The sequence below is a fragment of the Propithecus coquereli genome, unplaced genomic scaffold (assembly GCF_000956105.1).
Source record: "Propithecus coquereli isolate 6110/MARCELLA unplaced genomic scaffold, Pcoq_1.0 Scaffold251, whole genome shotgun sequence".
Classification (NCBI taxonomy): domain Eukaryota; kingdom Metazoa; phylum Chordata; class Mammalia; order Primates; family Indriidae; genus Propithecus; species Propithecus coquereli.
The window spans coordinates 2,414,509-2,427,357 of NW_012148075.1; the positions used below are offsets into that span (position 1 = coordinate 2,414,509).

Here is a 12,849-nt window from a genome sequence, read left to right on the forward strand (position 1 = left end):
CTGCCTCAGCCTCCCGAGTAGCTGGGACTACAGGCATGTGCCACCATGTCCGGCTAATTTTTTCTGTATATTTTTAGTTGTCCAGATAATTTCTTTCTATTTTTTTAGTAGAGATGGGGTCTTGCTCCTGCTCAGGCTGGTCTTGAACTCCTGAGCTCAAACAATCCGCCCGCCTTGGCCTCCCAGAGTGCTAGGATTACAGGCGTGACCCACCACGCCCGGCCTATTATTTTTATTTTAAAAGTAATTCATCCTCAGATATTAATTAGAGCAGTTAAAATATTTTTATTACAAGAGCCACTCTTTCCTTCGTTACAGGACAGCCATAATAAACAGGAAAATGACCAAAAAGACTGAGAGAAAGAAGGATTAAATAAAGAGAATGCTACACAAAATGTTTAATCATCCCTGAAAGGTGACTGGGATCATTAGTAAAATATAGTAATACATAATTAATTTTAATTTTACCAAGCAGAAATAATTTCTAAAATGGTGAGAAAGAGTTTAGCAAATGTGGAAATGCCTAGTAGATGAAAATCTTTGAAAAACTTTATAGAATCAATAGTTATTTGTGACCAAAGATAACAGATAAGACTTGTGTTTGTAATAAAGTAAGCCTTTTAAAAAATCTTGGTTCTAGAAATAAATAGAAACTAAGGGTACAAGTTCCAGAGAAGTTCAGCTTTGCTCAGCTCTGATTTATTTCTGATGCTTTAGGGCCCTCACTAAATTAATTTTAAATTATTATAAAGCATGGACTTGTGGTACATGTGAATGCATAACAAGATAGGGGATTCATCTGCTGAATGGCAATATTTAAAGTCAGAGGTGACAAAGGGATTCCACCAAATGAACAAATATAGTAAGGAGCACAGAATGCAGGCAGATGTAGCTAAAAATGGGAATGGTGAGGACAACTTAATCTCTGGGAATTCTACTCTTTATCCCTGTGAAACAAACAGGGCTAATCTGCTACCTTTGCATGCAGTATCCATATGTAAATAAAAGGGCTATAAAAAATCCAGTTCTTTGAAAACTATATGACTAAAAGGTTTAATCATCTTTAGCCCAAATAGGAACTTTCATGAGAATCAGGAAAACTGCTTTCTTTAATAAAATTTAAGTGATTTGTCAAATGGAAGCTTTAAGATGAATCTAGAAAATTAGTGACTAGACAATATATCTCTTTAAAATTTGGCATATTAATAATGTTTACTTTTAAAGTAATTAGTAGTAGATTATAAATCTCCTCTAATCTCTGACTATTGTACAGGTTTAAAAGGTGCGGAAACACATTTTAGCTTCTTCTTGATATGTTTTCTAGTAATTCTGTGGTATTGGCATTATATAAACACAGATGTCATACCATTAAAAAATCTGAGGTCCTTGCCACTAACGTATAATGAAACTGTTTCTAGGGTAAGTGATTAGAGCTTCAGGGGGAAGAGGTGGAGCAGAAGTGGCTGCAGCAGTGGTCATGATGATGACGACCATAATGACATAAGTGAGCGTTCATGTGGGCCAAGCACTGCCCTGAGTTTTTCATGTAATTTCTCATTTATGAGTCTTCAAAACAATCCTAAGAAGTACATACTATTATTATCCTTGTTTTATAGATGAGAAAACCTGGGTACAGAAAGATTACAGAGCTGGGTATGAACTCAGGTCATCTGACCCTAGAACACATGTTCTTAAACCACCACATATTCACTCCACTTCCCTCAACTCAAAGTGGCATGTTTATTTTAAACACATATAGGATTTATATTGCATTTCTATAAACATATATGCGTGAAGATGGGCCATATATGTGTGTGTGCACATGCACAGACACTCTATAAACTAACTCTATTGTACATGAATTAAAAATATCTCTGGCAAAGTACCTGCCATACACAGCCTTAGTGATACAGAATAGTTCTTTTTACCCTGGCAACTTCCACAGGGGGAAGGGAAAGAAGGAAACTTTGGTATCTGGGGCTGGAGCACAAACAAAGGATAAGGATATTCTTCTATTAATATGTCCTTAGTTCACTGGCGTTTTCTAGTTCAGTATAGCACAGCCTAGTGATATATTTGAGCCAAATAGCCCAGAGAATCAAAAATTAATCACTGGAAATTCTATACTAGTATATCTATCTGAGGAAATAAGAATTCGAGTAGACAACAAATAGAACTATGTTCTATTCCAAAGTCTGAAGAGCAAATTTCTAAGTATTACAATAAACTCCATGTTGTCAAAGAATCTGAAATGGCTACAGGTTTGTGCATACAAAGGGCTAGTTAAAATGCTGAAGGATCATGCAGAAATTCTAAAGATTCTCAGTGTAAAAAATTATGCCTCTCCGGTTATCCAAAAATACTAAAGATTTTAAAAATCATTTAATATTTTTATAATTGAGGTTAAATATAGTATTATAATCAAGGTTACAATACAGTTTCTTTATAGCAGGGACATGACGTGAGCTAATATATGGGAAATGACTGTTAAATTATAAAATACTAAAAAAATGTTATTCCCTCCTACTGATAATAAGTAGTTCATATAATATTTTGTGGCACTCTTTTTAGCAACCTAAGTTAAATGACCTAAGTTGAAATGTCAATATTTTTGTTGAAAAGGACAAAAGTATTTTACCAAATTAAACTGACCATATTTCACTTGAGAGTAAATATTTAAATGTTATCTTTAAATTCTGTTAATTTACTTATTAAGAAAAATCTTGAATTCAATATTCTGAAGTTTAAATCTGTGACATTTACTTGACTATGAAAGAAATTTTTTAATATAATAACTAACTTGCTCATTTAACACAAACAAGTCTAGTCAAAGTAGTTTCCCAAAAATACAATTTCCCTCTCAGTTTTTCCTCAAAATGACAGAAAAGAGATAGGGTCAAAGACATAGTCAATGAAGAAAGCTAAATCCCATGTATGTTGAAGTCATTGATTGGTGATAACACAAGGGGAAAGCAATGCACCTCACACCTGCCCAAACACGTACCGAGGGGCTGAAAAGAGCGAACAGGACTTGTGTCCCTGCTGCTCTCCCGACTAGCTTCCCGGCTGCATCCTTGACTCACACTTGGTCGAGGAATACGACTGCTTCGGGCTGGTATGAAGCAACAGCAGCACAGCAAGGAAAAAAACAGAAGACAAAGTTTGTATTTAAAAAATTTTTGATTTTGTTATTCTAAAAACTGATCGATAACTTAAGTTTTTCTAAGATTGAAATTATTCTTGATGCAGCATTACCAGGAATAACTTAAATTTTTAAAATATGGTCCTCTAGTTTATATAAGACTAGAAGGGTAAAATAATATTTTACTAAAATAAAAAGGCTACAAATAAAAAGATTTAAAATATTGTGCAACATAGTAAAACTCGGTTTTTCTCTATGTTGACTAAACTATAAAGACTTCCATCATTTTTTGTATCTTAGGACTACATCTTGCTTTTAAGAGAAAAAATCTATACATTTCAAATATTAATCTAAGGTACAATACCCATTCTTAAGTTTTCAGTTCAAGATAAAGAGGAAAAAAATGAGCCAATGCTTTCAATTCTCATCCCTTTTCTCACTCCTCACAAATAAAAAAACCACAAACACCGTACAGAAAAATAAGTTAAACGATCTAAGTTGAAATGTCAATATTTTTGTTGAAAAGGACTAAAGTATTTAATGTCTGGAAAACAAAAAGAAATGAATCAACTAGATGAAAACTTCAGAGGCTCTTGGGTCAAATACCAGGCACAATATAAGTGAAAAGTGCTACTAAGGACATTAATAGAAAATCTGTAAGCCTAAAAGGAATCTGTGCTACCTAATGAAAAAAGACATTCTTAGACAAGTAAGGCCTCAAAAAGCTTGACTCCTACACACGATTTCTAAAATGTATTTCAGAATGTATATAAGCAAAACAAAAGAGTAAATAAAAAAAAAAAAAGAGGATCCAGGAAAGGTTGCTTTCAATGAAGGAAAGCAGTAAATGGGGGAATTGAGAGATGACAGCTGAGCAAGAGGCCCAGATAGCAGCCAATCCAGAGTACCGGAAAGAAGTCACCAGAAAATAAGAAACTCCATATAATAATATTACTGAAGGGGCAGCAATACTAGAGGATATAAGAAGTACACATTATTCTTAATCACTGTCCAAATACAAAGCAAACTAAAATGTGGCCTAATTGGTGGCCTAATTGTAAGTAACTGGTACGACTGTAAGAAAAGAGAATTCATTTCTGCATTATCAGGAACATTCTCCTTCAAGTGGTTCCTAACAGTTGATTGTTAAATTCAGTGTATCTTTGGGAAAAAATGAGGTCACAGCACACTGTCTTGGCAGCAAACATTTATTTACTCATAACACAGTAAATGTTACTTATAGCTTTTCAATTTTTAAAGCCAACTTATAGAACAGGTACTTATATAAGACTTGCTTGTGGATGTAAAGAACGTATGTGTTAACTTTAATCATGTAAAAATAAAACTGATAATTCTAAGAGAGCAGAAGGTGAAGGAAAAGTATGAGAGTTGAGATACTGATGGAAGTTGATGGGACAAGAAATATAAATATGAGCATATTCTTTAAAGTTATATAGGTAATCTACAAAAGACTTATAAAACAATGAAAAACAAATGATGAAAAAGAAGTTGGAGTAATTAGGGAACTTCTGCTCTAGGCATGACAGATGAAGTAGCAGCTAACCTAAGGACAATGTCAGCACCATGACTGATAAAGCAGAAAGGAAAGAAGGGAAGAAGGGAGGGGAAACAGACAGACCCCAGGGATGTATAATCTCCAAACTTTTTAGTTAAAAGAGCCAATAAATCTTATTGTTTTTTTTTTTTTTTTTGAGACAGAGTCTCACTCTGTTGCCCTGGCCGGAGTGAGTGCCGTGGTACGTTAGCCTAGCTCACAGCAACCTCAAACTCCTGGGCTCAAGCGATCCTTCTGCCTCAGCCTCCCGAGTAGCTGGGACTACAGGCATGTGCCACCATGTCCGGCTAATTTTTTCTGTATATTTTTAGTTGTCCAGATAATTTCTTTCTATTTTTTTTTTCAGTAGAGAGGGGGTCTCACTCTTGCTCAGGCTGGTCTCGAACTCCTGAGCTCAAACAATCCGCCCGCCTCGGCCTCCCAGAGTGCTAGGATTACAGGCGTGAGCCACCGCGCCCGGCCAAATCTTATTGTTTAAGATAGCTTCAATTATAATTTGTTAACTGAAATTTAAAGTCAGGTACCTAGTCGATACACAAAGAAAAACTAGAAGTTTACTAGTATTTGAATAGGGCTGAACTGTAATACTAATGTCAAATATAAGCAGCTAACATATGTATGTATACATTTATGTATATATATGACAAATGTTTTGTAAATTCCATAACCTTGCCCTTTAAAATACTTGTTATATTTTTGAAGCTCCTATGAACTATACTTTCAAAATGAGATACCTGATTCAATTTATAACCTGTATTTCAACTGTTGAATTTTTAAGTTTGTTTTCCTCTAATTTATAAGTGCCTGCTCGTATTCCAAAGTCTTCAATGCTACCAAAGCCTGAAACAAACAAACAAAAAAAGTCACAAGTCTCACATAAAAAACCTTACCTACTGAAAGCCTAGATGGACTAGCCTCTCTGCTACAGCCCTGACTCCGTGGTATCTTGCTTCTCTTCTGTGCTGAGGCTGAATTGACCAGGACTCTTTGAACACCAGAGCTCACAGTGGAGAGGGCTGTTGTGGTCAGAACTCTTCCTGGAGACCCAGACCGGCTGCCAGCTGAACACCAAACATAAACAAATATTAAGGCAGGAACTTCAAGAGAATTTGCTGAAAGGAGAAAAATTCAAGAAATATAACAGAGAAAACTATGGTAGTATGGCAGGCTCTAAGTTCAAAGGAAATGGACTGAGGAAGATTTATATATAATTGTAACCTGGAAAAAAAGAAGGTATACTGTATATACTAGCACTGAATGATAAATCACCTAAAATATATTTTCAGTTTTGGGAGGGTATAAGATATTATGTTTAATAAGGCCAACACTATTATGACTTTTAGAACACAATAGCATAAAAGATTTTCAAAGAAATCATTTATCTGACAATACATTTCATATGACTAAACTGCTGTGTGTGAGAAAGTTATATACAGTCATGCGTCACTTAATGACGGGGACACGTTCTGAGAAATGTGTTGTTAGGTGATTTTGTTGTCATACAAATATCATAGAGTATACTTACACAAACTTAGATGGTATAGCTTACTAAACACTATATGGTATAGCTGACTGCTTCTAGGCTACAAACCTGTACAACAAGTTACTATCCTGAATACTGTAGGCAATTGAACCACAATAAGTATTTGTGTACCTACACATACCTAAACATAGAAGAGATGCAGTAAAAATTTAGTATTATAATCTTATAGGATCATCATTGTGTGTGTGGTCTGTCGTAGTCCAAAATGTTATGTGGCACATGATTGCATTTATAAGGAAAAAAAAACTTTAATAATTCTATCACTGCTACTACTTTTGTTAAATATACAATAATGATAATTTGCTTCATTTTATAAGTTTGCCTATTGAGATTCCTTCAAATGGATATAGCAAAGTTATCTATGTGGCTACTAGGTATATTTTTAAATTTTAGAAAGTTAAATTTTAAATGTTGAAAAAATTGGGTCAGCTAAAAAAGAAACGCTTTTTGCTATTTGCTTTCAAATAGCAAAGGGCTCTTGGGTGGTAACATTCTGGGATATAGAAATACTGAGGGTAGAACATGAGTAAGGGCAAATGTCAAAGAAGTCTGATCTTTTCCAAACTAGTTTGATCTTTTCCAAACTAGAAAATTTTCCAAATTTTCGGTCTTGTTAAGGTAGAGGAGGTGTGGTCGGAGAGATGGGGGTGGGCGGGGGGTAGAAAAAAATCTTTTTAGGGACTGGGGCATAAGTTAAAAAAACAGTTTAAAAAACATAGTTTTAAGCTACAAATGCATGAGTTAAATTTTTGTCAATCGAAGCACTTTATGTCTACATTGAACAGGAAAATGAACTAGATAACTCCAAGATGTAATCTAACTCTAGATTTTGAATGGTAACATTATAGAAATATTAAACTTGCAATTAAATAAATCTTCATGAAAGCAACCTTTTCCCTTCATTGGGTACCACAGTAAGAGAATCACTGCTCACACTGTATAGTCTTACCCAATCATACTTCATTTTCACAGACTCAAATGCCAATGGGGATAAGCATGGGATGTCAAAAAAGGGAGGAACACTGAGTGTAGAGCAGGGAATAATAAGAGAACTTTGATCAAGAGGGGAGTGCCTGCCCTCTCCTAAGTGGGAGGTGACTTTAGTTCTAGCCAGCTCTGTCTTGAGGTAATACTGGGCAGGTCTTGGTATTTTTCAAAAGTGAAAGCTTTGACATTTCCCGATTTTTATCATGTCGTGTAGGCCTAATAATTCATGAACGGGGGCAGGCTGGATGTGGTCCATGGGCTGCTGATCTGTGATCCTTGCTACAGTTTTCTTGGCATAGTCTTGCTGAGTACAATTTGCACTCCTGCTTAATTATTAAACTTTACAAGCACACAAAATGAAACTTATCTTCCACTGGTGATAGCTATATTGTAAAACAAAGCATTGTTTCCAATGAAATTAACGATTTATTATTTGAGTAGAAAGAATTCTAAATTATTGTAGGGAAATTATTCAAGTCTACTTTAAAATGATATCTCATTTGAATGTGTCATGATATTTCAGGTGAAGAATCTTTGAATCCAGTTTCTTTCAGTTGTAACCTCAAGGATACTCATACGGCACTTGTTTTCTCCATGCAGAGTCTAAACTAAACGTATACACCAGAACATCCAAACACCCAACATGCCACAAACTCACAATGCAAGATAGGCCAATGGAATATTTTATGGGAAAACTTGCAACAATATACAAAGTGTAAATAATGAACTGAGCACATACAATATGGTATTTTGTTAAAATCAATATAAATTTCGGGGGAGGTGGAGTGTTGGTAGGAGATTGGAGAATTCCTTTAAATGTGGGTCTATTCAGCAGATAGGAAAAATGCAGTTTAGAAACAGAGTAACTCCTTTCTACTCTAGATTTATTGAATTTATCAAAATTATGTAAGTTTACTCTACATATTAAAATTCATTCATGCTCTCTCCTAGGTAATAAAATTGACATTGTTAATTTTGCCTCAGTCATTACCCTCTCTTCCCTAATACTCTTGATCCCTACCGAGAGTATGATAATTCCAGTGTCTATGACTCATTTTGGAATTATTTCTATTTAGGAGAAAATACCAAGGCTCCTTCCCCAACAAAGAGCCACCAAGGCCAATTATATCTTTTAGGAAAACCACAGAGTTGATGAAAAGGGGCATAATGCTGTCAGAAAACACCCTAATTTGCAAAACTTGAACTTCGATACCTATTTTCTCTTGTCTTGCCCAAAATTTTCAAAGTATCATTTTATACTTTTTATGGCATTGCAAAGCATAACTAAAGCTCCTTTTTTTGAATGTTTATTTCTGTACTATCAACCTGTATCATTAAAAAAATTTAGTTGGTAATAAAATAAAGACAAGCCAAAGAAAAATCGTAACTGGAAATTTTTGCCCCAACTGACTACAGAGTAATAGAATATTATATATTAAGAATTTCTGCTGAATAGAACCCATTCTTTGTAATGAAAATAGGTGATCAAAACATATATGCACACATAAAGTCTACAGATTCTTACCACCAATGGTATTAGCAGATTGTGATCCTGAACAAGTGTAAAGGCAGAATTAGGGTAAGGATTATAATCCATGAAGAGGGAAGGAGCAGTTTTTAAATGGATGGCAGATGGAAATAAGAAAGCTTTAGTCAGTTCTCAGAAAATAAAAAAACTCTGAAGCAAAAAAAAGCAAACTTGAAAAAATCCCAAAAGCACAAATGTCTATAGCAAAAGCAGTACATTTAGTAGTTTTTACAGCTGATAAACTGAAATTAGACACTCGTGTACAAAGCAGATGAAATGAAGTTGCAAAAGTAAATGTAAATTCTTCAGCTTTTCTACCACCGATAGTCCAAAATCTAAATAATTAAATGTTTAAGTTTTTGTTATTTAAACATTTAATTTAAAACTACACATAAGGAACAACTACATTATCTTATAGCTGAAGAAAAATTATATAAACAGCTACAAATTTGATCTTGTGCACAGAAAAAAAATGAAAGGTGGGAGGGGGGGAGACAGAGTTTCTGACAGGCTGTACAATCATTTGTATACAACCAGTAGCTACCAACAAAAAGAGACACTACTCTTTCATAAACATACATCTAGAAGTCTCTCCATTGGGTCTGCTTTTTATTTATTTTGGTTAGCCATCAGAATACACCTGCTTTGATCCAAGAGACTTTTTTCCTAAATGGTGATACAAAAATATGGCAAGACCATGCAAACCCTAATGAATTACTTTATGACAAAGTGAAGATGGAGATCACAGTAATATTTCTGTGCAAATATGTTGTAAAGAAACTTGCATACAAATTACATAATATCTCTTTTACAAAAGAATTTGGAATGGAACATACAGTCATTCAAATAAATAAGCAAGCAAACAAACACAAACCTCCAATATGACTTGAAACCTAAATGATTTTATAGTGGGAAAGTCTTCTGATCTTAAAGTCCTGCTAGGTCTAAAAAGCTAATCATTGTGTTCTCACACTTTAGGAGAGGATTTGGAGTACTGTGGATTGGGTTCCAAAGTGAAAAAGCAAATGCAAAAAAATTATTCTATTTTTTTAGTGACGTGATCTTTAGTTATAAAGTACCTAAAAAAAGAGGTCCCTTAAGTAATATATAAAAAAAAACAAAGCCCTTTTAATATTTTTGCCCTGAAATCAGCCTTAGTGTTATTTTAGAAAAGAACTAATGCTTCACAATTAAGTTTTATCCTCAGATCCTAGACATGGACAATTTCTGGTTGTTATCTTTATGCTTTAAATTTTCTAACTTCATTATTTATTTCTGTTTCTTGAAGGCAAGAAGAATAACAAGGTACAGAAGTACACAACAGCAGTATAAAATTCAATTGACATTTGATTAAAAATAATAATGAGGACAATTTTATCAGCTAACATATATAGTGCTTACTCTGGGCCAGGTACTGTTTTAAGTGTATTAAAAATACTACATTATTTAATCTTCACAACAATCCTATGACATAGATGCTAATTATCCTCGTCATTTTACAGCTGAACATACACAAGTACAGTAACTTTAAATAACCTAAAAGAGCTAGGATTCAAACCCAGGCAGTGTGACTCCAGAGTCCATGATCTAAACCGGTATGTATTTCTCAAACTTTATTGTGACACAAATCACTTTGTGATCTTTTTGAAGATCAGATTCAGTAGATCTGTGATGATACATGAGATTTTGCATTTCTAACCAGCTCCTAGGTGATGCTGATGTTGGTCTGGGCAGTATATATGGAGGAGCAAGGCTCTCAACTACTATACTATACTGCCAAAGATTAAGTTATTCTAAAAATTACTCTAAAAATACAAAAGATCAGAAAAAAGTGTGGTATGAACTACTGATTTGGTTGAGAGAAAAGCCCTTGCCTAGAAGACATTTGCCATTTTTCTTATTTGTAAATAATCCTCAACTTGCAAATCAATTTTACTGAGTACTTCCGCTTGTTTTTAGGACTATTGTTGGGTGTCCTCATTATTATTATTCTGCCTGGATTTTCTGACTTTGGAAAGAGGAGAAGAGAAGAGTCTGCTAGGAAGGACTTGTGTAATCATCACTCTACCCCCTATAAGTCCAGTTCTCTTCCCTGATTCCAAGATTCAAGAATTAGGTTAAAAGAGAGACAAATGGGACATCCATATCCTAATAAATCACCTAAATAACAGAAGAAAGTTAAATTCATTTCATAGCCAAGCATATAGAATAACCCCCACAATTACTTCTCTAGAAAAATTTCCTGGTTTTATAGATAAAGCACTAATGAAAATCTCTCAGTAAAGACGGAATGGGAACAAATGGTTTTAAATTAATAATGCTGTAAGTGTGTGTTTTACTATTCTGGAACATGTAGAAACAGATCATTCATTTTACCTAGACCTCAAAATTGTGCTTTTTAATAATTGTGCTTATGAGGAACTCAGCTTCTAATAAAATAGCAGTCATATAAATCTTAAATTTAAGAAGGAATATAACAGAATTGGTCATTTCAATTTATATTTTGTCACTATAAGCCAGTAAATATCTGCCAAAAATGCTAACAAAAAATAAGGTGATCTAATAGATTAAGAGGAGCATAGGAAGATACCACATATCTGTTCTTAAATAATATAACCTAAGATGCAACTAGATTTTTCTTTTTTCTTCTTTTTTTTTAGAGACAAGGTCTTACTCTGTTGCCTAGGCTAGAGTGCAGTGGTGCGATCACAGCTCACTGTAACCTTGAACTCCTGGGCTCAGCCTCCCAAGTAGCTAGGACTAAATATGCACACCACCATGGCCAGCTCATCAAAAATTGTTTTTTTGTCTTTTTGCTTTGTTTTATAGAGATGAGGCCTCGCTATGTTGTCCAGGCTGACCTCGAACTCCTGGCCTCAAGCGATCCTTCCCCCTTGGCCTCCCAAAGTGCTGCGATTACAGGCGTGAGCCACTGCGCCAGGCCTGGCAACCAGATTTTGATGCTAAGGCATGGCAATTATTTGCCTCTAAAAAGCACAATTTTCCACATTTGCAAGTTTCTGAGTGTGAAAACCTTAATGCTAAAGCTTTGTGCTACTTAAAATTATCTCCATGCAAAAATTTGTACAGCAGATGAAGTTTTTCTGTCTTAGTGGCAGATATCAATGATGCGACCCTAATAACACACCAAAGACAAGACAACACCCACTCAAAAAATTCCAAAACATGCACAACAACTGACCCAAAACATTGAAAAAAAAAATACCTTCATTTTTGTCAGGTGATGATGAACCTAAAGTACAGAACAAGAACTCAGTATGTGGCTTCTCTTTTTTGAAATTAGCTTTGTCTTTATCCACTGGTCAATCTCCTAATACAGTAATATACAAGCAACACACTTATCCTAACATATTGACAAAGATAGGAGGACTGATAAGCAATACATACGCTGTGACTGAGACACCATTTTTGTTCGACTTCTTCCTCTAGAATCTGTCTTGGCATTTCCCATGCCAGCAAGTGGTGCTGAAAGCTTTGCTCTCACCCGGCCTGAGGAATAAAATATTTACATAATTAAAGACATTTTTCTATAATACTATTTAGCAACAGGGGGAATAAAATCTGATTATTTGCAAGTACTATCAAATTCTGTAATAAAGTAACCATAACTTACAGGTTATATCATATTTCTTTCAAAATTTAAAAAAACATTTTTTTCTTGTGCTATAAAGCTAACTTTCTTTCAAGGGTAAGAATAAATAAAGTCAAACTAAAAGATTTACATTATTAGCTTGGTATTATTAGTCCTGTAGCTATAATTAAGATAATTACCATAGGCATGACACTTGTTTCTTAATTGGTAGCTCCAATTCTAAAATTTCAGTTTCTAGGAAATTTATTCTCAAATCCACCTTACAGTTTTAAATATGAGCCTAATCTTAGAAACAATAAGCCAAACAATCCTTTGACTGAAAATGCATTTCTAAAGGCATTTGCAGGAAGAGATATTATTAGGCAAAATATTTAATCTTTTTATATCAGATTACTACAGAAGTATGTGGACATGTTTACTGCTCTCTTCTCCCAACCAATTTCATTTATAAAATGATTTG

The 12,849-nt window shown here is 34.3% G+C and overlaps 1 protein-coding gene across 1 annotated transcript in view; it reads right to left on the reverse strand.

Annotated features, from left to right (window-relative positions):
- The window catches only part of CLASP2 (cytoplasmic linker associated protein 2), a 196,750-nt gene that overhangs the window by 65,232 nt on the left and 118,669 nt on the right, over nucleotides 1–12,849 (reverse strand). Inside the window, exons 21-23 of the mRNA XM_012646884.1 lie at nucleotides 12,185–12,286; nucleotides 5,609–5,779; nucleotides 3,005–3,112 (exon numbers count right to left, since the gene is read on the reverse strand). Coding sequence (XP_012502338.1) covers nucleotides 3,005–3,112; nucleotides 5,609–5,779; nucleotides 12,185–12,286 — 381 coding nt within the window. The remainder of the gene's footprint in view (nucleotides 1–3,004; nucleotides 3,113–5,608; nucleotides 5,780–12,184; nucleotides 12,287–12,849) is intronic.